Raw genomic sequence first — 22,354 nt, 5'->3', positions numbered from 1 at the left:
CACTTACTGAACCGCGAGGCCCTGCAGTTTGCCAGCCTGGTCTGGACTTGGGATTCCAACCTGTGGCTCTTAAAAGAGCAGGGCCGGGTCTGCCTTCGAGGCCCATCTTACTGCCCTTCCTAGCCTCCATCCTTTGAGTCTGGAATCCCGCTCGGGCCCTGGCCTCCAGCCCGCCTGTGGTGTCTGCTCCTTGCCTTGGGGAAAAGACGGAGCCCAACCCAACACACGCTCTTGGTCCGTAGAACTCGGGCCTTGCCTGGTGCCGGTGGACCCCGTCCTAGGCTTGAGGTCTGAGTGTCGCCCAGCCGGGTGTGTGGCTGTGAGATCTGGCTTTGTGTGGGAACACGGACACAGGCCTCTCACCTCAAAATCAGGCAGAATATCTACTGCTTGGGGCCAGCTGTCCCACGGAGGGTTTGCACTTGGGATCTTAAATTGTTTTGTGAACCACAAGAGGACGATCACTGCTATAGTGTGGTCCTTGCTAACCCTGTGTACATGGTGGCCTTGGGGGTCCCAGGGGGTCTCCAGGGGGCTGGCAGGAAGGGCAGTGCGTTGTCTCCGTTTGGCCTCCCCCTGGGTGCAGCTGGGCAGATGGCCCAGACATCGTCATTTGTACATGAAGGAGGCGGCTTCTAGGGTTCATGTGGTTTTACCGTGAGAGCTCAGTGTTGAAAGGTGTAAACTCTGCGATGGGCTACCCAGAAGGAGATAGTGTTCACCAGCCCCTGCTGGGAGCGGGGACAATGGGGACACACCGAGGAGGGCACCTGCCCAGCCCGGAGGGCAGGCCCAATTTAGCTTTCGGCCCCAGCTTGCATCAGCCCAGAAACTTCTGAGACCAGCAGGGCTGCTCCTCTTGGATCCCAGCTCCCTGGAGGGGCCCCGGAAGAGCGCCCTCTCTAGGAGATTAGACCCCGGTAGGAAGACCTGGCAGGGTGCTCACCGTCCCGTGGGGACTAGACGGTCATGAGAGAGAAAGTTTCTCCCTTGAGTAAGATCTTAAGCACCTCCTGTGGGCCAGGCCCTGTTCTAGAAGCTGGGACGCAGACTCGGCAAACCAGGATGAGGGCCCCTCTGAGGGTTGGCAAGGCACACCTAGACCAATGACAGAAAGACAAAATGTCACGAGCGCCAGGGAGAAAAGAGGAGATGGGCGTGGGGACAGGGGTGCTGCTAGCTGAGCCCAGGGGAGGGGGTCGGGGAAGCCATAGGTCCAGGAAGGGGACAGAGCTGGGTTTGAAGCAGCTGGCCTTCTGGGGCTCATTCTCTCCCTCCGCGTGCCTCAAGTACAGGATACAGAGTTTGCCGGGCTGTGGTGGGGTGAGTGAGGCCACTGAGGGGGCTGAGCTGGGCTTGGCATCTGTCATCATTCTCTGAGGGCGGTGTTAAGACCTCCCCAGGCTCAGTGGAGACCACTCCTGCCACCAGAGCTGGGGGCCTGCCCCTGCCGTTTGGAAGAGGAGCTGAAGTTCCCGTTCGTTCCTGGAGGGAGGGTCCTGAGTGACTGTGGTTCTAGAATCTTCCTGCAGGGGGCAGCAGATTTCCACAAACAGCCTGCCTGGCGGCCGACACCTGAATTTACAGACACCCCCCCCCCCTTCCGAGAGGCTCGCCCTCATTCTTCTACCCTGGCCGGCGCCTCCCATAGCTCCAAAGGCCATGGTGGAGTCGGAGACGGGGAGTCACCTCACCCCTGCAAGAAGTGTGACAGGGGATGGGGAGGAGGGGAGGCTGCAGGGAGAAGCCGGCCTCACCTGCTCCACCAGCAGGAGGCCCCGGAGGGCGGTGCTGGCCAGCCCTGGCCCAGCCCTCTCAGAGGCCTCAGCCGGCCAGGTGGCTCTCTCCCTATGGCAGCCCCTGATTCCGGAACACGCGGGCTCTGGCTCCTTCTGGGTCCAGTCCCTTCTCCCTTTCCCCTCCATGTCGCCACCAGAGGGACATCTTGAGCCACAAGGCCGGGCATCACTGCAATTCCCCCGATCCTCACCGGAGCTCTAAGCTTCCTGGCTTGGGTTCCTCAGCCCTCTGTGACCTGCCCTCGCCGGCCACTCTCTTCTGCCCCCAAACTGCTCTTGCAGCCTCTGGCCAGCCCTCGAGGCAGAGCCTGACCTCCAGGCTGCTGTCCCTCGACCCCTCCATCACCGCCAGCTGCCTGATGAATCTGGGTTCTTCTTCAAGATGCAATTCAAACTTGGTTCCCTCTGAGCAGCCTTCTCGGCCCCTGCTGTTCCCACTTCCCTTCCTGTCTGTCCCTTCCCTGTGCCCACAATTGCCACTGGAGCCCCAGCCCACTCTGGTGCCTCCACGTAGTCATAGCCATGGCCTCCGCGAGGCCCTTGTGGAGGCTGGGCTTGGAGCCCAGGGGGCTGAGCAGGCTGGCGCTCAGACTGAGTTTGGGTCACAGCAGGCAGGCCTTCCTGATTCCCGGGATGTTTCAAGCAGTCGGTTCTCTCTTCTGGAACATCTTCCCAAATGCTCCTGGCATGCCAGAGGATAACCCTTTATTTGCTGGATTGAGGGAAGGTGCGGGGACCTTCAGGGTGATGGGCTGCAGAGGTCCCCGGCGGGCAGTTCGGAGAGGTGCTCTCTAGCCATTACGGTCCCATTCCAGCTGTGCTTCGTAGCCCCAGCTGCCTTAGCCCACATCCTGGTCCTGGAGTCCCTGGACCAGGCAGAATGGGGAGGAGGCAAGGAGGTGTGAAGGCGGGGGCAGCAGATGCAGAGCTGAGCGGGCTCACCAAAGAGGGACCTTGATCCCAGCAAGGAGACCCAGGGCTCTCATAGCAGCTGAGCTGAGAGCATGGGCTCTGGGGAGACAGTTCACCTCCCAGTCAGGTGCACCGTGGACTGCTGTAACCTGGCCAGGTGTTAACCTTTGGGGGCGGGGAGGACGTAGCCCCGCCCATGCCTGAGGGGGGAGCCGTGCCAGGGACATGCTAGATGAGGCAAGGTGACCACCACTACTGCGGCCGACTCCTCGAAGCTACTGTCCCCACAGGGTCCCTACCGTGTCCCCACTGCACTCAAGGGCTCGCTGCCTCCCTGCCATCCTCTCTGAGGCCCCTCTGACAGCAGGTGCAAACAGGGATCAGAAGAGCTCATTCTTACTCGACGGTGTGCTGGCTCAGCGGTTCCCACACTTGGGGCTACAGATGTCTGATGGGGACGATAGTCCTTAGAGATATCTGGAAGAATTTAAATTTTTTGTTTTCCTCTTGATAAACATTTTTAATTTTTTAAAAAATATTTTATTTATTCATTGGGCAGACAGAGATCACAAGTAGGCAGAGAAGCAGGCAGAGAGAGGAGGCAGAGAGAGGAGGAAGCAGGCTCCCTGCTGAGCAGAGAGCCCGATGCGGGACTCGATCCCAGGACCCTGGGATCATGACCTGAGCTGAAGGCAGCGGCTTAACCCACTGAGCCACCCAGGCGCCCCTTGATGAACATTTTAATGAAGTAACTTCAGCAAACCCTGGATCATTTGGAAGTGTGGGAAGGAGAGAAGAACCCAGGACTCTAGGGTCGTGTTGGATCCAAGGGGTCTGTGCTCCTTACCCAGGTGGACGCAGAGACGTCTGGTGTCAGCTTTCACAGGGTCTGAAGAGTGAAAAGTGGAGGGGACCGGAGTCACTCCCTGGCACCAACGACAAGAGCCTGGACAACCCCACCTTCGTCACATGGCTTTTTTGTAGTTTTGTTTAGGCCTAATTAGTAAATGCATTTGGGTTTATGGTTGAAAGGAGCTATAATTACAATGTATTACAATTAAGAATTGATGTTTAGCCTCATGAATCATAAAAACTCCAGCCATGGAGGGAGGGCCTGGAGACATATTGGCCCCTGGAAGGGGTCTGAATGTACGTCAGGTATGCTTGGGAACCCTGGGCTGTTGGTGGCCCAAACTTGAGAGTAAATGAGGCTGCCCCGGGGACACCGTCTGCTGATGGCTACTGGGGCTCGAGCTCTGGGCCCGTCGCTTTATCGTATTTTAATAATCTTGTCTTCGTGAAAATAATCCTAGAAAATCCTAGGAGGTGGGATTTATCCTCATTTTTCAGTGGAGCATCGTGAGGCCCCGAGAGCTCAGGTCACACATCTAGGAGAGTTGGAACTCAGACCCCTCTCCAGCTCCTCCACCTCTCGAGGCCAGCTTGTCACCGCCTCCTTCAGTGGCTCCCTCCACTGTCCCCCAGGTGCCTTTACACAGGGTCATCGTATCCTGGCAGGCCCTGAGAGTCAGTCCTAACCCTTCCCCGCCGTGGCAGATGGGCAGGCTCGGAAGCCGCGTGGGACTGGCTCGGGGGCAGAGAACCAGCAAGTGGGGATGGCCCGCCTGCCATCCGCCTCCCCGTGCCGTGTCCCTTTCCCCGCTCGGCTCACGGCAGCCTGACTCGTGCCCCGCCTGCCTCTCACTCCCGGAAGTCGGTCCTGGGACGGCGGGCACATTCATCTGCTGGGGTCACTGCTCTGGCCCCAGTGCTGGGGACAGTGCCTGGCCCCTCGCAGGGCCTCTGGAATCAATGAACGGATTCCCGCGGGGCCCACAGGGGATGCTGCTAAAAACGCTTGTGCAAGGAAGGAAGACGGTGGGGGGGGGTAGAGAAAGGAAAGGAGCGATGACTTCGTGGCTGTGTTAGAGCAAGAGAGAGGACCGCAGGGGGAGGGGCCCGGGGACACTTGCCTTAAGGATTCATTTCTGATCATGAACAAAGAAGGTGTGTTAAGTCAGCCTGGCGGAGGCTGCCGTTATCCCGTCCTGTCCAGGGGAGGGGGGCCCGGCCCTAACTTTGGCTTTCGGTTTCTGGTGGTCCAGGCCCCCAGCCTTGACCTGAAGGCCACTCAGGAGCCCCGTGTTCCAGGCCCCTGTCTCACATGGAGCCTGGGCTTCGAGTCACCTGAACTCCAGGGCGGCGGCGGCCGGAAGGGGGCTCCACCGCGATAAATCCTCACTTGGATCAAATACTTGGCAGGAAGCCTGACCCATGGCAGGAGGCCCAAACCTGTAGCTGTCACGCTGGAGGCCCCAGTCTCCGTGTAAACGGGGGTTGGCTCTATAGCAGCAGCTGCGTCATGTCTGGGAAGGCCTGCCCCCTGCCCGCGAGGAGGCGGAGGACTACCCCTGGACCACAGTGACCCAGCGGAGAGCTCACTGGCACCCCCGCAGCCTCTCCTTCTGGAACCCTGAGCCTCTCAGACTTCGGATCTGAAGGAACCTCTCTCCCATCCTTCTTCTCTTCAGGGTCCGGATTTGAAGTCCCTCCACCCACCCAGCCTTCCGGCAAGGGGTCTGGCCTCACTCCTTGCTGACCCAGGACCAGAACCCTGGGTGGACTCCGCGGTGCCCCTTCTCCATCCTCAAGCAGGCAGGTGGCTTGGGTGTGGGAGTTCATCTGGAAGTAGCCAGGCATCCACCTTCGGGGCGTCATGAAAACTGTCAAAGCAGCGGCACAACTCAAGGTCAGGGTCATCTGTAGGTGTTTGCTCTGCAGGAGGACAGTGTGCGGGAGGGGCTGTCATCGCCAGCCCCCGGCGGCGGTCGCTGCCCCCTGCCCCCTGCCTGGTGGCAAGTAGGTTTGAACACGGCTTTAGACAGAGCACATGCATCAGGCCTGAGGTGGGCTCTGGTTCCTGCGGGAGGGAGGCAGGAGACGAGCAGGAACGGGTTCGAACGTGGAGGCATCCGTGAGCGGTCCCAGGGTTCCTCTGGGCAAGGACGGAATCAGGCCTGGGGATGTGCCGGCCTTGGCCTTGGGATCTAGGCTGCCTGGGATCGCATCCCCGCATCCCAGAAACACCCCTGCCCCACCACGCCAGCCCCTGGACTGCCGTTCCTGTATCTCTTAATTAATTCCGTTCTGGGGGGGCCTCTCTGAGGGCGTTTCTCTCTGTAACTCTTCTTCAGGGTGTAGACCCGGGTCACGGCTGGAAGTTATCAAACGGTCAAAAGTGTGGGAAGCCCAGAAGGATAGGGAAGGTAGCCAAGGGGAAGCTGTTGAGACAGGGAGGGGGCCCATGGCCCATAGATTCGGGGTGTGGGGACCCTGGGGACCTCCATGGAATTAGAGGTCCTTAGACTCCTGCTTTGGGCCTGCGGGGTTCCCACTGACCCCTGGCCAGAACCCCAGGCTTCTCCAGCCCAGGTGGCCGCTGGGCAAAGAGCTCGTCAAGTGTTTCAAGACTTGGACAAATATGGCTAATCAGAGCAAAGAGATGTGATTTCCGGATCATTCCTAAGAGATGAACCCATCACACAAAGTAGGTCCCTGCTCTTCCTGTCTGGTTGGAGACCCCTGCGTGGGGGGCCAGAGGGTAGAACTCTCTGGGTCGCGGTCAGCCTGGGAGCAAGCGGGGCCCCGGGGCCTGCCTGGAGTCCCGGAGTGTCCCCTGGATGGCGGCCCCAGCAGTGAGCCCCTGAAGGCGGTGTGACCCGGTGGGATGAGAAGGGGAGGGAGTGAGTGCTTGTTGGGGCGTATGGCTTCCTGGGATGGGCTCCCTATATTCTGATATTTCCTGCCCCAGTCTTCCCAAGCAACCCTGTAGGAGGGCCATGACCTTCCTTGTGCAGACAAAGATCCTGAAGTCCGAGGTCCCCCAGCCAGCAAGAGGCAAGGCCAGGCATGGGACGGGCCTCCTTCTAGCCCACGGAGGCTCCTGCCCACCAGCCGGTAGCTGTGGGGAGTCGATAACGTCCCTCCCAGGATTCCTTGCTAGTCTTTGAATTTTCCGTTTTACAATTTTACTCCCATTTTCCCCATCGGGATTAGAACCTTGGTCCCTACATAATTATGTATTTGGGGTGAGAACTCATCTTGGCGAGTCCAGCTGTCCTTTTCCAAGCATATAGCCTGCCCCCCAGCTCTGCCCCTCCCCCGAGCCATGGGGCTCTGGACTGTGGCCTTGGGACTGGCCCGCAAGTGACATCTGCCAGTCTTACCAACCACACCATTGCAACCATCTTGTTCAAGGACAACACCTTCCCTTTGTTCTGGGTGTTCCTTTATGAGCCCTGCACTCTGTAAACACTCGTTCCTGGGAAGTATACATCATTTAATTTAAAAATTAAAGACAATAGGGGCGCCTGGGTGGCTCAGTCGGTTAAGGGTCCGACTCTTGGTTTAGGCTCAGGTCATGATCTCAGGGTCATGGGATCGAGTCCCGTGTGGGTTCCCATGTTCAGTGGGGAGTCTGCCTGAGATTTGCTCTCTCCCTCTCCCTCTGCCCCTCCCTACCCTTGAAATAAATAAAATCTAAAATAGTAATAATAATAATAATGTTAATAATAATAATAATTAAAGACCACTGAACTGCATGTGGTTTCCAATGTGTCCTAAAGTAAGATTTTGATTTTAGCGTCCTGAACGCACTCCTCTTGGGGCTCAGTAAGCAGCGTCCCCATCGACCCAGGCGCTCAGCACCCTCCCCTGGTTCTCCCGCTCTCCAAACCCCACCTGCAGCACCCTTGTGCTCTGCCCTGAAGTGGGTCATTCGTGGCACCTCTGGCACCAGCCCCCATCCCCCTTCTGACCAGCTCTGCCCTGGAGACACCAACTTCCTCCCCCCACCCCACTTCACATTGTCTGGAGCAAGCTGGGCACGTCCTGCCCCTGCTCAAAGCAGCACTGGGGTTCCTCTGGCAGGTGCAGCAAGACGTCAGGCCCCCCTGGTCACTGGTGGGCCGGGCAGGGCTCCCTCCCGCCACTTGCAGCCTCACCTGGACCCTGGTCCCCAGGCTCCGGGGGTCCCGTCCCCTTGTGTCTTGCTGTCCTCCGACTCCACACTGGGTGGCCAGGCCCTCTGTGCTCCCCGACCTCTCTGCATAGAAGGGTCCCCCTTGCTCTTGGTCTGGCTCGTCCCCCAGGTTCACACAGGTGATCTGGTCAGAGGTCTCCCTGGACCCGGCCAGAGCAAAGCTCCTCCCACCTCCGTTCTGGGGTGGGGGGGTCTCCCTCTCAGAGGAGCCTGCGTCCCTGGGATGCTTGTCTCCCTGGACGCCCGGTTGCGTCACTGTGCACAGACTGGCCTCTCCAGCAAGAAGGCAAGGCAGTCCGTGCGGACTCCACTGCATGCCCCCCACGAAGGAGTTAGCAAGGGACAGTGCGGGGTGCGCCGTGGCAGAGGCAGGGGACCGCCACCTTGGGCAGCCTCCCGGGGCTGCTCGAGGGCCCCTGTACCAGGAAATTTATGCACATCTGCTCGCTGGATATTCTATAAGGACCTCAGGAACTAGTACTCATAATTCCGTTCTACAAATCAGGAGTCTTAAGGCTCCAAAAATCCAAGGGAGACCACACAACGAGTGACGGGCAGAGCCGGTTTGGACGCCAAGTGGGCTGGAGCCTGAGACCGAGGGCCACCCCCCGCTCCACGCGGCTCGCTGGCATCCCCGAGGAGCCCTGGTCACACCTGGTCACCTGTGTCTCTGCCCCGGGGGTCCCGGTGAGGGTCTTCACCCCAGAATGTGCCCCTTCATTATGGAGGACCCCCATGCACGGGTTTCCAGTAGCCCTTTCCCTCCTGTCTCCTCTCACGAATTCTGTTGGCCTCACGAGTCTCTGCCGCACGTCCCTGTGCTGGGGCCGCGAGGGGACACGCATGTCGTCTGCTCACGCGTGGACCTCCGGCCCCGACTCGCTGGCTCAGCGGAGCTGCTCCCAGCCCAGCCCGCAGAGCGAGAGGAAGCGGCTTCTTGGGGATCGTTTAGCTCAAGACTCTGTTCCATATTCATGATGAAACGCAAATTTCCATGTTCACGGGCGACCAGTAGCATGGTACTGGAAGGAGTTCCAGCTGGTTAAGTTTAGGGTCCTGAACGAATTCCAAACCCAGAATATTCTCTGGCAAGTGCTGCAGCATTTTCATCTGATGGTGAGCGGCATTTTTTTTTTTTTTTTTGATCCCATGGGCCCTGGCTTCTCCGTAATCGGTTCTTCTGCCAAGGGCTCTGCTGCCTCTGTGGCGCCTCCCCTGCAAGCTATTCCAACCCAGCTACAACTGAGAGAGAGAGAGAGAGAGAGAGAGAGAGAGAGAAGCCTACCGGTCCCAGCGGCTTTGGCAATGGTATAAGAGGTGTAGGTATGTTTGGACTCCTTTTGTCCCTTCCAGTCTGGTTCTTCCTGCCAATGTCCAGAATCCCATGCTCTCTCTGGGAGCTTGTGTGAGAGCTGGGTTCTAGAACGTTCTCCCTTCCTGCCCTTGACCTTCTCCTTCAGCTTGGACTGGTTACACGCTCACTCTCCAGATTCCTCCCCTCGCTAGCCTTTCGGCTTACCCTTTCCCAAGCTCCTGGGGTCTGCGTGACCCCCACCCACTCAGCCCCTCCCGCTCTGGGAAAACAGGGCCACCAGCCCTGGTACACTCCCTGTGCTCCGGGCGCTGTCCTAAGTCTTTACAGGAGTAAGTTCATTTGCCGAATCTCCCATACACCCTATAGGATAGGCACTTCCCACCTTACAGAGGAGGAATCAGAGGCTCAGAGAGGTTAAGTAACTTGTTCAAGGTCACAGGGCTAGGACAGGGGAGAACCCTGGGATATGGCCTGGCTTACCGGTGCTGCCACTCCCCCTTTTGACGTTTGGTATTAAAAGCAGGCCCACCTGGGTGGCTCGGTGGGTTAAGGCCTCTGCCTTCAGCTCGGGTCGTGATCCCAGGGTCCTGGGATCGAGCCCCGCATCGGGCTCTTTGCTCAGCGGGGAGCCTGCTTCCTCCTCTCTCTCTCTGCCTGCTTGTGATCTCTGTCTGTCAAATAAAATAAGTAAAATCTTAAAAAAAAACAAAACAAAATAAAAGCAGGCCCAGACAGGGCCAAACGGACCAGGTGTACAATCTTGGCCCTGCCCTAAGGACCATAGGCAAATCAATTCATCTTTCTGAGCCTCTGTTTGTCTGAAAAACGGGCATGAATGTGTTCCTGATTCACTGCCTGGTTTTAAGAGGCGAAATGAGATGATAGTTAGCAGGAAACCTGTCCCCAAGCAAGTCTCTGTCCCCCTGCTAAGCCATCGCTCTGGCCCTGGGCTGCGTCAGCAGGGGAGGGTGGCAGCCACCGTCCCAGCTCTAGGGCTCCTACGTTGACGGGGACGGCCGACATGGCCCCATCCTGAGTCTGAAGGCAGCCCACCCAACCTCGTGCCCCTACCCCCTTCCTGTTGCACCACCACGTGGCTATCATCTGTCCCTGAAACTGTTCCAGCCTCCCGGAGGCAAGAACACTTGGAGCCCTCAAGCCCCAGAAGGAGAAAAAGTCATTTTAAGAGAAGTAGGGAGCTTGTGTTAAATGGCTTCACCCTCCACAAACACCTGCCACTCCCCTTCACGCGTGCACACACGTGGGCCTCCCCCCTGCCCCCCAACGGAGCCAGCCTGTTCAGAAAGCGAATTCCAACACGGGTTCCAAAAGAAAATAACAAAACAAAAAAAACCCAAACTTTACTTGCATTTAGCCGTTAATAAATAATTTACAATATATACATGCGGTGACACTCTACACAGGTCGCAGACACAAGGACGCAGTGAGGGGTCCCCACTTCCTAGCAGAACGCGATCAAACACAACCAAAATAAAGTGCTTCACTTTTTACTTCCAACATAGGGACCATCTAAAAACCAGCAGGGCGGCCGGGGCCGGGCCTCCCACCTGCCTGCCCTGGCGTTGGGCAGCGAGAGGGGACCTCTTGGAGGGGAGGCGGGGAGCCTCCTGGGCCAGTGTATGAGAGGTCCCTGGGGAACAGCAGAAGGGCTGCCCCGAGACTGAAGGGCCAGGGCAGTGCGGGGCTGTGGCAACTGCCCTCCTGCCCCTTTCTGGGAGTGGAGGCTAGCCCGGCGTGGGTCCCTGGGCTCTCTGGAACAGCAGCAGGGGCGGGACTGGTTTGGGGCTCCTCGGATGGGCAGCTGGGCTCACAGTAGGTGGGCGCCAGGGCTCTCGGTGGCGGCAGGCCTCTCCTGGCTGTGTGGCCACGGGCTTAAGGGAGGGGACTAGAGGAACGAGACCAGCCCGTGATGCTCGGGGCTGAGAAGCTTGCGGACCCTGCTCCTCTCCCCGGCCTGCAGATGTGGGGGGACGGGTGGGGAGTGGGGTTCTGGGGGGCAGGGGAGGAGGACGAAGAGGATCAGGGCAGGCCAGCTAGCCCTGTCCGTGTGTGCCTCCTGCCCCCGCCCAGTGGCCCAAGCTCCCCCTGCCCAGGGACTCTTGCCATCTGCTGGGGAGAAGGGGACAGAAACCAAGGGGTACTTCTATTCAGACATTTAGACATGAGGACGTGACCTCCTAAGCACAGGGGGGAGTGGGGGGCGGGGAGGGAAGGAGCCAGAACAGAGTGTTGGAGCCCGTGAGTGGCGTCGCACAGACCTCGGGAGACAGCACCTGCCGCCCTAGCTGTGGGCTCTGGGGCAGAGGCCTGCTAACTGGCCGGAGTCTCCCTTCGGCTCACAGGCAGGCCACGGGCCGGAAGGCACCAGGTGGGCACAACCTTGGGGTCAAGGATGAAGGTTTGCTAAAGATGCCGAGGAGCCCCCCACCAGCCCCAGTCGTCCTAAGGCCCAAAGGGAAAGGAGACCCCGCCTGGTGGGGGGGGGGGTCCAGCCTCGCTGATGCCCAGCCCCTCAGCTTAGTGTGTGCGAGTGTGCTCGTATGAGTGTGTGTGCGTGTGGCGGGCGCGGGCAGCAGTCAGCTGGGCCTGTTTCAGTGCATTGCAGGGGTGGAGGGGGAGGAGCTCAACTCTGATCAATCCCAGTGTCTCTGGCGGGGCCGGGGTGGGGGGCTTCGGCCTGAGGGGCTCTGTTTTGCACATTCACACTGCGGGGCGGGTGGAGGGGAGTGGCTCCCTCTCTCACACAGCTCAACTGTCACAAACATCACAGCACCAGTCACCAGGACCTCTCAGGGCCCCTGATGGAGGGCGCGGGCCGGGCCGTGGGGGGAGGCCGCTCCCACAGACAGCCCGGGGAGCTCTGAGGTAACCGTCTCCAGCCCGCCGGCCAGCGGCTGCCTCTGCTCCTGACCCCTGCAGACCCTGCGGGGCCTCCACCTCCCCGCCCTCCCCCCCTCACAACAGCCCCAGCCCTCCTGCAGCCGTCCCCTCCCCGGCTCAGGGACAGGCAGCGGCCCCTCTCTGCCCTACATGGCCACGGCCTCCAGGAAGGCGGGGAGCAGGGCGAGGAGCAGCAGGCCGCCCAGGAGGGGCCGGGGGGCGGGGGGCAGCCCCGCAGCCGCCGCCTGGCCCGGTGGCTCCCGAGTCCTCTGGTACAGGTGCAGCCTGTCCTTGTTGGAGTGCAGCATCTTGACGTCCTCCAGGGCGTAGTAGGCGGCCAGCGTGAAGTTCACGTCGCCCGTGGTGAGCAGGTCGAAGACGCAGGCCTGGTAGTAGAGGTCCTCCACGGGCAGCTTCTCCTTGCACTTGGCCACGGCCGTCTCGTACGGGAAGGTGTCCGGGGCCGCGGGGGCTGGGCTGGCGGCTGCCGGCCTGCGGGGGCCGGGGCCCTCGGCATTGGCGCCGAAGGCCTGGAAGTCGATCTGCTGGTTGAGGGGGCAGCCCCGCAGGCAGAGGTAGAGGCCCTGGCTGTCCCTGTCCTCCACGGCGTTGACCACCTCCTCGGGCATGCGGACTGCGAAAGTCAGGTAGCGGCCCACCTGGCGCACCACGATGGTGGTGCCGATGTACTTGGCCTGAATCTCCACGTGCTGGCCCGATACCTTCTCTGTGATCTTCAGGCTGTTGGCCCCGTGCTTGTCCCCGCCGTTCTTGGAGCCGTCGGCGAAGGCGGCAGGGAGCTCGTCCATCTCTGCCTGGTACACCTTCTGGTCCACACACTCCTGGAAGTTCTTGAAGATGATAGTGAGCTGGTGGGGGCAGGGAGGGAAGGACAGGGAGACAGGTGGTCAGCGGTGCCAAGACAGCGGAGGGGCGGGAGGCCCAGCCCATGCTGGCGATGCTGCCGACAGGAGCGGCCCCCTCTGTGCCCCACACCCTCCCTTCCTTCCCCATTTGGGTCACCCTGGTACCACCTGCATTATTATGCACTTAATATTCTTCTTAAAAACAACTTGTTTTACTCTAGGATAAAGAGGAAAAAAGGAGAGAGAGACAAACCAAGAGACAGAGTCTTAATGATAGGGGGCAGACTGATGGCTCTCGGATGGAGGTGGGAGGGGGTTCGGGGGGAACAGGTGAAGGGGATGAAGACACACTTACCCTGGTGAGCCCTGAGTCATGTATGGAATCATATGTTGTATGTGAACCATACTGAAACTAAAAACTTAGTAAAAACAAAACAAAACAAAACAACCAACTTGTTTTATTTAAAAAAACCCCAACAACCTGACTTAGAATCGGAACTTTAGATCACTACCCTAAATAGAAAACCAGCTCATTTACTATATATAGAGGTGCACCATAAAAAGAAAAGCACAGCTAATTAAAAATAAAACTTCATTATCTATTGTAGTATGCTGAGTAATAGCTCCCAAGATATCAAGCCCTAATTCCTGGAACCAGTTACCGGCTATGCAAAAGAGACTTCGCAGATGTGATTGGGTTAAGGGCACCAAGATGGAGAAGTTATCCTGGATTGGCTGGGGTAAGCCCTAAATAGAGCTACAGGTGTGCTCTTAACATGGAGGCAGAGGGAGATGGGACCATCGAAGAGGGGGAAGGCTCTTTCCAGAGAGGCAGAGACTGGAGGTGGGTGACCACAGGCCAGAGATGCTGGCAACCACCCGAGTCTGGAAGAGACACCAAACCGATTTCTCCTGGAATCCCCTGGAAGGACCGACCCTCCTAATACCATTATGTTAGCCCTTGAAGATGCACTCCAAACTTCTTGTCTCTAGCACTATAAGAGAATACATCTCTGCTTGTGGGAAACCCTGAGTTTGTGGTATTTGTTACAGCAGCAACAAGAAACTAATACGGTCCACAACCATCTCACACGACCTCTCAAGCCGCCAGTGGTCCTCCCACCAAATGCCTTCAAAAGGGCTGTGAGTCGCTGGCTGAACATCACAGCAGGTGGAAGGGGACAGATTCATGCTCAGGGAAAGAACGGGCAGGCAGAGGCCGGCAGAGGCCACGGTGGCAGGGCTGCCCTGAGGGGTCACCCAGCCAGGCCTTGGACCTGAGCAGGGGCAAGAAAGAGAGGAGGAGGGCGATAGTCAGGGAAAGGAAGATGGCGGGCTCGAGAATGAGCATGCAGCTCTGGCCAGGGCAGGAGCAGGGAGGCCCGTGTCTGCTGGTACTTGCAGCCGGGGCTGCGGGGCTGGGCTGAGCTGCCACAGCAGAAGCAGCTGGTGGGGAGGTTCCACGGGGAAGGGTCTTCCTGACGACCACAGACGCAGGCACAGGTGCTGCTTCTCCTAGTCCTGTGGGGCACTGCTGGGAAGGATGACATGACCTCCCATTTATAGCGGAGAAAAGTCACCCTCAGAGAGGTCAAGTGACTTGCCCAAGGTTGCACAGCCACCAGCAAGAGGTAGAGCAGAGTTTAGTCAATTGGTTTCCAACCCCTGGGCTCTTTCTGGCCACAAGCCCCCAGGGTAGGAGGCCTGGGAGAAGGCTGGAGACAAACAGCCTGGGGAAATGAGCATTTCCCCTTTCATCCTGGGGGTAGGGCCAGGCTGCACTTTCCCTCTAATCCTAACTAGGATGATTGCATGGGCTGGGGACAGGAATCAGATCCGGGAGAGAGATGACCACCGCTCCTTCGTTCCTGTTCCTAGGTGCCAGCTTCTTGCCCCTGGTGGCTTGAAGGCCACTGCCCCCCGAATCAAGGGCAGCTGTGACCTGAACTCCAGCCCATGGCCAGGGAGGGAGGCCGGGTCATGGAGCAAGAGGGCACCCAGGCCTTTTGGTACCATACGTCCTCAGATGGTCTGCAGGCTGAGGGGGCCCCGATGTCCTGGCTGTGGTTGAATTTTGTGCCTGGGCACCCTGGGCGATGTGGCAGTGGCAGGGGGACACCAAGGACGGCCCTGGGAGTAGAGGACAAGTTGCACGAAGCCCTAAGGGAGTTTCTGGCCAAACAGTGGGGGTATGACAAGTACAAGGGCCCGGGTGTGCTAGAAACCACGAGCAGGTCCTACAGGCAAGGGGAGGCAGGAGAAACGTGAAGGACCCCAGCTCAGGCCCAGGGTTCAGAAAGGCAGGGACCTAGGTGCGATCTGGGGCCGGGCCACAAGCCAGGCAGCCCAGGGGGAAGCAGGCAGGGAGCAGTCTCAGTCTGGGGCCTCGGGAGCAGAGTTGAAGTTCTAGGCTGGGCCATCCCACAAGGTAGCGAGGGCCCGGCTGGAGTTGTCGGGCTGTCTCGTCACTGCTCACACTGGTGAAGCGTAGGGGTGACCCAGCCGGGAGTGCATGAGGGGCCTGGAGCCTCAGAGAGAAACTCCCCCTTCTCACGCTGATACTCAGAAAGCTAAGGGCAAGAGCCAGGCTGTAGTCAGGAAATGATGGGGACTTCAAACCCTTGGGCCTCTGTGGGCCCCCTTCTCCATCAAAAATACTGAAATTACTGTGGCGCCTGGGTGGCTCAGTGAGTTAAGTCTCTGCTTTCCGCTCAGGTCTTGATCCCAGGGTCCTGGGATGGAGTCCCGCATCGTGCTCTCTGCTCAGTGGGGAGCCTGCTTTCCCCCCCTCTCTATCTGCCTGCCTCTCTGCCTGCTTGTGATCTCTGCCTGCCAAATAAATAAATAAAATCTTTAAAAAAAAAAAAACAAACTAACTAAAATTACATTTTGTGACTGCACTCGTGTCCGGACGAATACAGTTGAGGTTAGATGATGCTGATTTTTCCTTCTGACGTGAAAACAAATGAAAGCTTTCTCATGGGTCCCTGGAAGTCTTGGGGCCCCTGGCGCTGTGCCTGTTGGGGCCCGGTGGATGGTCAGGACGGATGGGGGCACATTCTGCTGTCTGCAGGGGACACGAGGAGCAGCTCTGAAGCTGGAGGCTGGGGGGCCTGCCAGAGTCCAGGTCTGGGGTGGGCACCGCCCCTTGGGCACCAGACTCGATTTCCCTATCCTCCCCCTGCAAGGCCACTGCCCGGTCCCAAGGAAACAGGGCACCCCGATTTGCTGTGGGATGTCACAGGTGGCCGCGGCCCCTGCATCCCGCTTGGAGCCCTACTTGTCGGACCCCAGGAACTTGCCGCTCCCCCACCATCCCTGGCCGACAAAAATGGCCACTTCATAGCTCTACCTCCATTCCGTCCCGCGTCCCATGGCGGCCGCCCCAATGTGGACGGAGGCTGCCTGTGGGGGGCCGGGAGGTAGAGCCAGGGTGGTCTGGGCAGTGGGTGGTCCTGTCACTGGGGAGGGGGTGAGCGACCAGGGGCTCCGGTGTCCCTGCCCGGTGTGCTGGGGAGCAGAGGGGCGGGGGGGTGGTGGTGTGCTGCTGGTTTCCAAGTGCCATCAGTCTCCTGGAACAGGAAAGGCTGGTTTCCCTCTAACCGTCATCTCTCGTGGAGACAGGCTCCTGGAAGGCTGACAGCCTGCTAGACTCTTCTTGGCACCAGTGCCAGGGACTCAACCACAAGTAACAGCATGAAGGGGCCTGTCGAAAGCCAGGCGGCTCGCTGCCAGCTCGGCCACGGGTGCGGCTGCCACTCCTGCCTCTGCCGCTCCCCCCTTCCCAGGGGCACCCAAGGCCCCTCCACCACACCAGGCCCGGCGCTAGGGACCGTATCCACACACGGGGGCCGAGAAGTCCAAGAGCCTTGTCCTCAAGGAGCTCACAGTCCAGGAGCGTTGCCGGACCGGGGGGCTGAGTTAGGTGGTGGGACAGATGGTACGTTCAGGGCAGAACCAGCACGGGCGAGGGGGTAGGGGAAGGCAGGCGCGAGAGTTCCTCTCCTCCCAGTGGCTCAGTCTTCTCATCTGTACCATGGGCTGCTCTGGGCGCAGCTGGAGGGCGGGCGGTGGAGCTGGGGTCTGAGCTCAGGGCGGCGGGAAGCCGGCTAAAACATGAGTTTGGGCTGGAAAACATCTGGATCGCCTATGAGAACAGAGGGTCGGGTCGGGCTGGATGATGCCAGGATCCTGGGAAACGAGCCAAAGGCCCTGGGGCAGAGGGAAGGGCAGGGGCATGTAGGTTCAAGTGGGCAGAAGAGGTTGGCAGAGGGCTCCTGGAGGTAGGCACAAATACCCCTCCGAGATAACAGCCCCTTGGCTTCTCGTGCTGCCACTGAGGCTCCAGGCGGCCCTCCCACGCTCTGCCAGGCTCTGCTGCCCTCCCATGCCCTGACGCTCCCCAGCTTCCCGCTCCTGTTCTCCCGAGCCAAGCTCTGCAAAGGACTTGGAGGAGGCCCTCCACAGGGCTCAGGGCAGAGCGTCCTGCCCCCACCACAAGCACCCCTCGGCCTGCTTTGGTCCTCCACGATCAGCCCGGGACCGGCCAGGTGGTAGAAGCATGAGGCACGGAGGCTGGCTCCGAGATGTTTCGTAAAGGTCTGCGGAATCAACGAACGAACAAAACCAGTGCACCTGAGCGCAGAGGCCTACGGGAACAGGTGCGGGCTGGCCGAGGGCACTGGAAAGCAGCTGCTGGTGTAACCCGGTCTGCCTGTGGGGGGCCTGCCACTGACGTGGCCACACACGCGGACCCTGTCCCAGCTGGGTCTCTGGGGCTGGGGGTTGGGGGACAAGCCTTGTGCTCCCTCCTGGCTGGTGAGGAGGGAACAGAAGGCCGCAGGGCTCTGCGCCTGCTGGGAAGACTGAGCGGACCGAGGTCACAGCAGAAAGCGGCAGGGTCCGTCAAGCACCATGGCCTGGTGCCCCATGCTCTCCAGAGCCCCCATGCTGGCATCGGAAGAGGGAGCTCCCACCCCTGATTGGGCACTGCTGCCCGATCCCTGGGTGCCTGGTGCAGACTAGATAGTCAAGTCACTAGATCATTAATCCAGGTGGTTTGGGGACAGCACTGCTGGGCTCCCGGGGTACGCCAGGGAAGAGCTGAGGGAGGTACGCAGGGGTTCTAAGCCCGGGCACATCACCCCGGCCTGCGGGACCCGATGGGATGTGGCCTAAAGGCTCTTGTTCCCACGGTCACCGTCCCCCTCCCCCTCGTCAGTGGAGGTTGCAGCCCAGCCTCGCGGGTCACAAACCACCATCCCTCCCAGATCGGCGCTGGGCTCTGTCATCACATCTGGTGCTCACACCGGCCTGGGTTAGGAGGGGTGGGCTTCTGAGGTCCACGTCGCTCTCATACCCTCAGACTCCCCTGTGTGCCCCGGCCCGGGGTGGGGGGACAGGGAGGCGGGAGCCCCTCCCGCAGTCTGCTGCTGGATTTAGAAGCTGTAGCCTCAGGCTCCCGGCGTTCATTTATGTTGGCTCTGGGGAAGGAGGGAGGTGGGTAGATGGAGGGGCCCCAGGGAAGGGGCTGGGTCCCTGATGCAACAACACCCCCTCTCCCCCCATTCTGCGGAGGGCGGCCAGGGTGGAGAGAGTGTTGGCTGTGATTCTGCCGTCTACTAGGCTTCATGGCCTGGTGCCAAGGGCCTGCTGGGGTGTCTGTGGGGCAAAGAACCACTTGTTTCTTATCCTGCAGCTGGGCCCAGAAACAGACCCTCTGGAGGCATGTGGCGGCCACCAGGGCAGAGGGAGATGGCGGGTATTTTCCTGGCTGCAGGTCACCTCGCTGTCCTCCTGTGGGGCGTGGGGGGCAGGAAGGAACAGAAACGCCCTTTGTGGACCAGCCGGGCGCTGCCCAACGTGCTGCCTTGCAACGTGCTTTTCCTAGGAAAACAGAGGCGCTGCCAGTCCGGAACCCCCCAGGGGCTCTGGTGGGCCAGGCCCCGAGGCGGCCCACAGGTCCCCATCCCCTGCACGCTCAGAGTCCACCAGCCCCCTAGTCATGAGGCTGCGCCCTTTGATGGCTGAGGTCTGAGGTCTGGTTAGGGGGTCAAAGGAGCCTTTCCTGGAAGCAGGTAGGGGAGGGAGAAGATGGGGGTGTCCAAGTGCCTGGGCCGTGGGCCACATCTGTGGCTGCCTCTGGCTGTGGCCCTTGAGCAGGACCTGAGACCTGCCAGAGACAGAGGCCTTCTGGGGTCAGAAGATGACCAGCTCTCCACGGCCTCTGGGGCTCCGGATGAGGACTGTGTCTCACAGCAAATGGCAACATGCCCCTCGGCACAGCCACCTGGCCCAGGTCAAATGCTAGCTCAGCGTTCCCAGCCCGGTGCATTTGGGGTGGAGAGGTACATCCCACTTTGGGGATGTGTCCAAGGTTGCTGCTCCAGCCAGGCAGGGCTGGCCCGAGGGAGGAGGGAAAAGCTGCCTGGGTGGCCCCTGGCATGCTCGGGAAGCTGCTTCTCTATCCTCACTTGTTCCATCTCCGGGTGTTCCCGGACACCACAGCCGCTCAGCCTTGGGCCTGCAGCCTCTCTGGGTAGGCACGGGGCAAAGGAAGGGCAGGGGGGTACCATGCAGCCCTGCTGACCCCATCAGTATCCTAGAGCCCTGGTTCCTGACCCCCTCCATGGGCCAGAATCACTGGGGGCTTTAAAAACACGCATGTGTGTACACACACACACACACACACACACAGAGCATGCCTGACCGCACCCAGAGATCTGGTGCCATACCCGCCGGGAGAGGGGCCTCGAATCACTATCTTCTAAGATCTGTTCAGTTTGTCAACATGCAGTCACGTGAGAACCCACGGACAGGATCACCCTCACCTCCGGGGCCCTGGGTTCATGTGTCCTGGGAGGGGGACGGAGTTGCACCCCACCGAGGGCAATGATGGAGACACATCTATAAAGAGGATTCTGTCTAACTGGGATTTAATACCTGAGTTCTAACAAAGCACAATCTGGGGGCAAGAAAAGAATATTCCCAAAGCTTGAAACAGAGTGCTCTGGCGAGTGTTTCTAAAATTTGTGGACAAGAACCCCAGTAAGAAATCCCCCTCACCCCTGGACCCGGCACTGGCCCAGGTGCCCAAGCACACACACGGGCACACACACAACCAGAACTAAGCTTCCTGAGGCATGTACCCTTCCCAGGTGCGACACATGGGCAACCTGCCTTTCCTAGCGGTGTCTGGTTGGGCCCGCCTTCCTGTGCTGCCCAATTAAAAAAAAAAAAAAAAAAAAAAAAAAGTGACCGCTGGGTTCTGACCCGGGAAAAGGGATTTCACAAACCCCCAGTGGGCAGCACCCGCAGTCTGAGAATGCTCATGCTCCCCACAATGTGAAGAGGTGGTTCCCGGCGGGTTTGTCTCCTGACAAAGACCATCTAGAACATTCCTTTGTAAATTACCAGCCCATTGGCTGGAAATAAGAACACGGAGGGGGAGGGGTTGCAGGCGGTGTCTGGGTCTGGGCGCTGGGGACAGCAGGGCCGCGCGAGCCTCAGCCTCGCCCTTACCTTGCTGGTGGCGGTGGCTGCCGAGCCGGGCAGCACAGGTGTGTTGGTGACCTGCACGTTCAGGTAATTATTGTCGATGAGCGGCCAGGCGCCCTGCACTTTGCAGGTCTGGAAGCGGTCTGTGAAAGTCCTGAGGTGCGGGTCCCCGAAGAGGCCGCAGTGCGTGTAGTTGGGGGCCGCCGAGTGCTTGTGGAAGCTCTTCTCGTAGTGGCAGACCTCGGGGCTGTCGGAGCGCTCCTGGCTGTCGCCCGGAGGCGGGAGGGTGCGCAGGCGCGGCTGCGACGTGGGGCCATCCTTGGAGCAGTTGTACTGGCTCATGAGGTCCTCTATGCCATGGACGGCCGAGTGGTAGGCCAGGTCGCCCCGGCAGGTGCGGGCTGTGCGCCGCGTGCACAGGGCGTAGGTGCGCAGCGCCGCGCAGAACTCGGGGGCGTCGTCCGAAGCCGGGGAGTGGCTGCCGGCGGTGGCGCTCCAGAACTCGGAGTTGCACTTGAGGATCTTGCACGGGGACGTGGCTGTGGGGGAAAGGAAGGGACACCCCGTCAAGGCCAGCCGGCGGGCTCCGGTCTCCTCGCCCCTGGGGACCAGCGCCGCTGGCACGTCGCCCGAGAGCATCTCCACCCGGACGGCCCCACCCCTGCGTCACTTTCGCGCCCGGATAGTAAATAGTGCCTGCAGGTGGACGTGCGGTGCCCAACCTGCCTTCCTTCCGCCTGGGGTGACCCCAAGGGGCCAGGCATGCGCCAGCCACCTGCTGCAAGGGCCATGCAGGCTCCTCCCACAGTCCCCAGCCGGTAAAGCGGAGGGGTCAGGGTTTCTGGGCAGCCCGGCTGTGGGAGCCGACAAGCCACTCTTGGGCCTCTGAGGTCTGCTAACATTGTCACAGCTACCCCCAAGCATTTTGCCAACCTCAACAGAAATGCGGCTGGGAATTAAGCCCCACTGTGTGTTCTGGGCTCTGCTGTGTGACCTTATCCAAATCCCTAGACTTCTCTGTGCCTCATTAGATTACCTAGAAAATGAGGCATAGTAGTATAGGCTTTGTGGGGTTGGTCAGCGTAGTAAAGGACCAAGAGAAGCCCTGACTAGAGCAGGTCAGTGACAGCTGGCTAGTATGATTCCTCAAGGAGCTTTGGTCACAGGGGGATGCCTGGGTCCTGTCTCCTTGTCTGCCGAGCACGGCCGGCTTCCCTCTTGGTCGCCATCTCTCCTTCCCTCCCTCCTCTGTCCTGCTCAGGAGAGTATGCTGGGAAGCAACTGAGAGCCATCACCTTGGATCTGCCTTAATTTGTATTTTTTTTTTTTAAGTCACCCACAATCTTTGAGACCTGACAATTAGCTACAAATGGCTATGCCTGAAAACTGTGCCTTGAACACACCTGAATCTTGTACCTGGACACATGGAGCCTGCCTTCCTGGCTTCCCAGATTCTTTTGCACGGTCCCTAGTAACTTCGGCAGCCAGGCATGCAGACGGGTAGCAGAAAGGAAGGCTCTCCACAGGCTCCAGGAGCAAAGGGACTGGCATACCAGCTGAGTTGCAGCCCAGTACTGGAGTGATCAACAGGAGGATGGGGCATTCATTCTCAGCCTGTCTTGTGAACCCTCGGAAAGTCAGTTTGCTTCTCTGGTGCTGCCTTTTTACCTCCAAAATCAAGTTGCCAATAAAGCCAGGGGCAGTAATAGGTAAGGGCAGGCTAAGGAACATCTGAGCAGCTGCTCCGGATGGCCTCTTAGAGATCTGTTCCCTCTGCAGACACCTGTGTGGAGCTGAAGCTGACCAGCCCAGGTCACACACCTGGGCACGGGGGAGCCCGCGCTTGTCCTAAAATTCAGGCTCCTCTCCTAACTTCACCTGTGTTTGTCACCACTGCTGGCAAACAAGGTTGTTTCTGGTGGAGTCTGGGTGGACATTTTTTCTTTTGAGAAGTTACGTATTTACTTAAATGTGCCTTAGGAAAAATAAAGCAAATTTGATATGAGAGCTACAGATTTTTCCG

At 59.4% G+C, this 22,354-nt stretch overlaps 1 protein-coding gene across 1 annotated transcript in view; it reads right to left on the bottom strand.

The window, feature by feature from the left end:
• Positions 1-10,390: 10,390 nt before the first annotated feature.
• The window catches only part of RGMA (repulsive guidance molecule BMP co-receptor a), a 44,948-nt gene continuing 32,984 nt past the window's right edge, over positions 10,391-22,354 (bottom strand). Inside the window, exons 3-4 of the mRNA XM_082736716.1 lie at positions 20,356-20,870; positions 10,391-12,837 (exon numbers count right to left, since the gene is read on the bottom strand). Of these exons, the coding sequence (XP_082592842.1) occupies positions 12,115-12,837; positions 20,356-20,870 (1,238 nt within the window). The 3' untranslated portion in view covers positions 10,391-12,114. The remainder of the gene's footprint in view (positions 12,838-20,355; positions 20,871-22,354) is intronic.

Source organism: Mustela nivalis (assembly GCF_964662115.1).
Source record: "Mustela nivalis genome assembly, chromosome: 6".
In the NCBI taxonomy this organism is placed as follows: domain Eukaryota; kingdom Metazoa; phylum Chordata; class Mammalia; order Carnivora; family Mustelidae; genus Mustela; species Mustela nivalis.
Note: the sequence above shows the minus strand (reverse complement) of the source record. Positions and strands in the feature narration are given on the sequence as shown.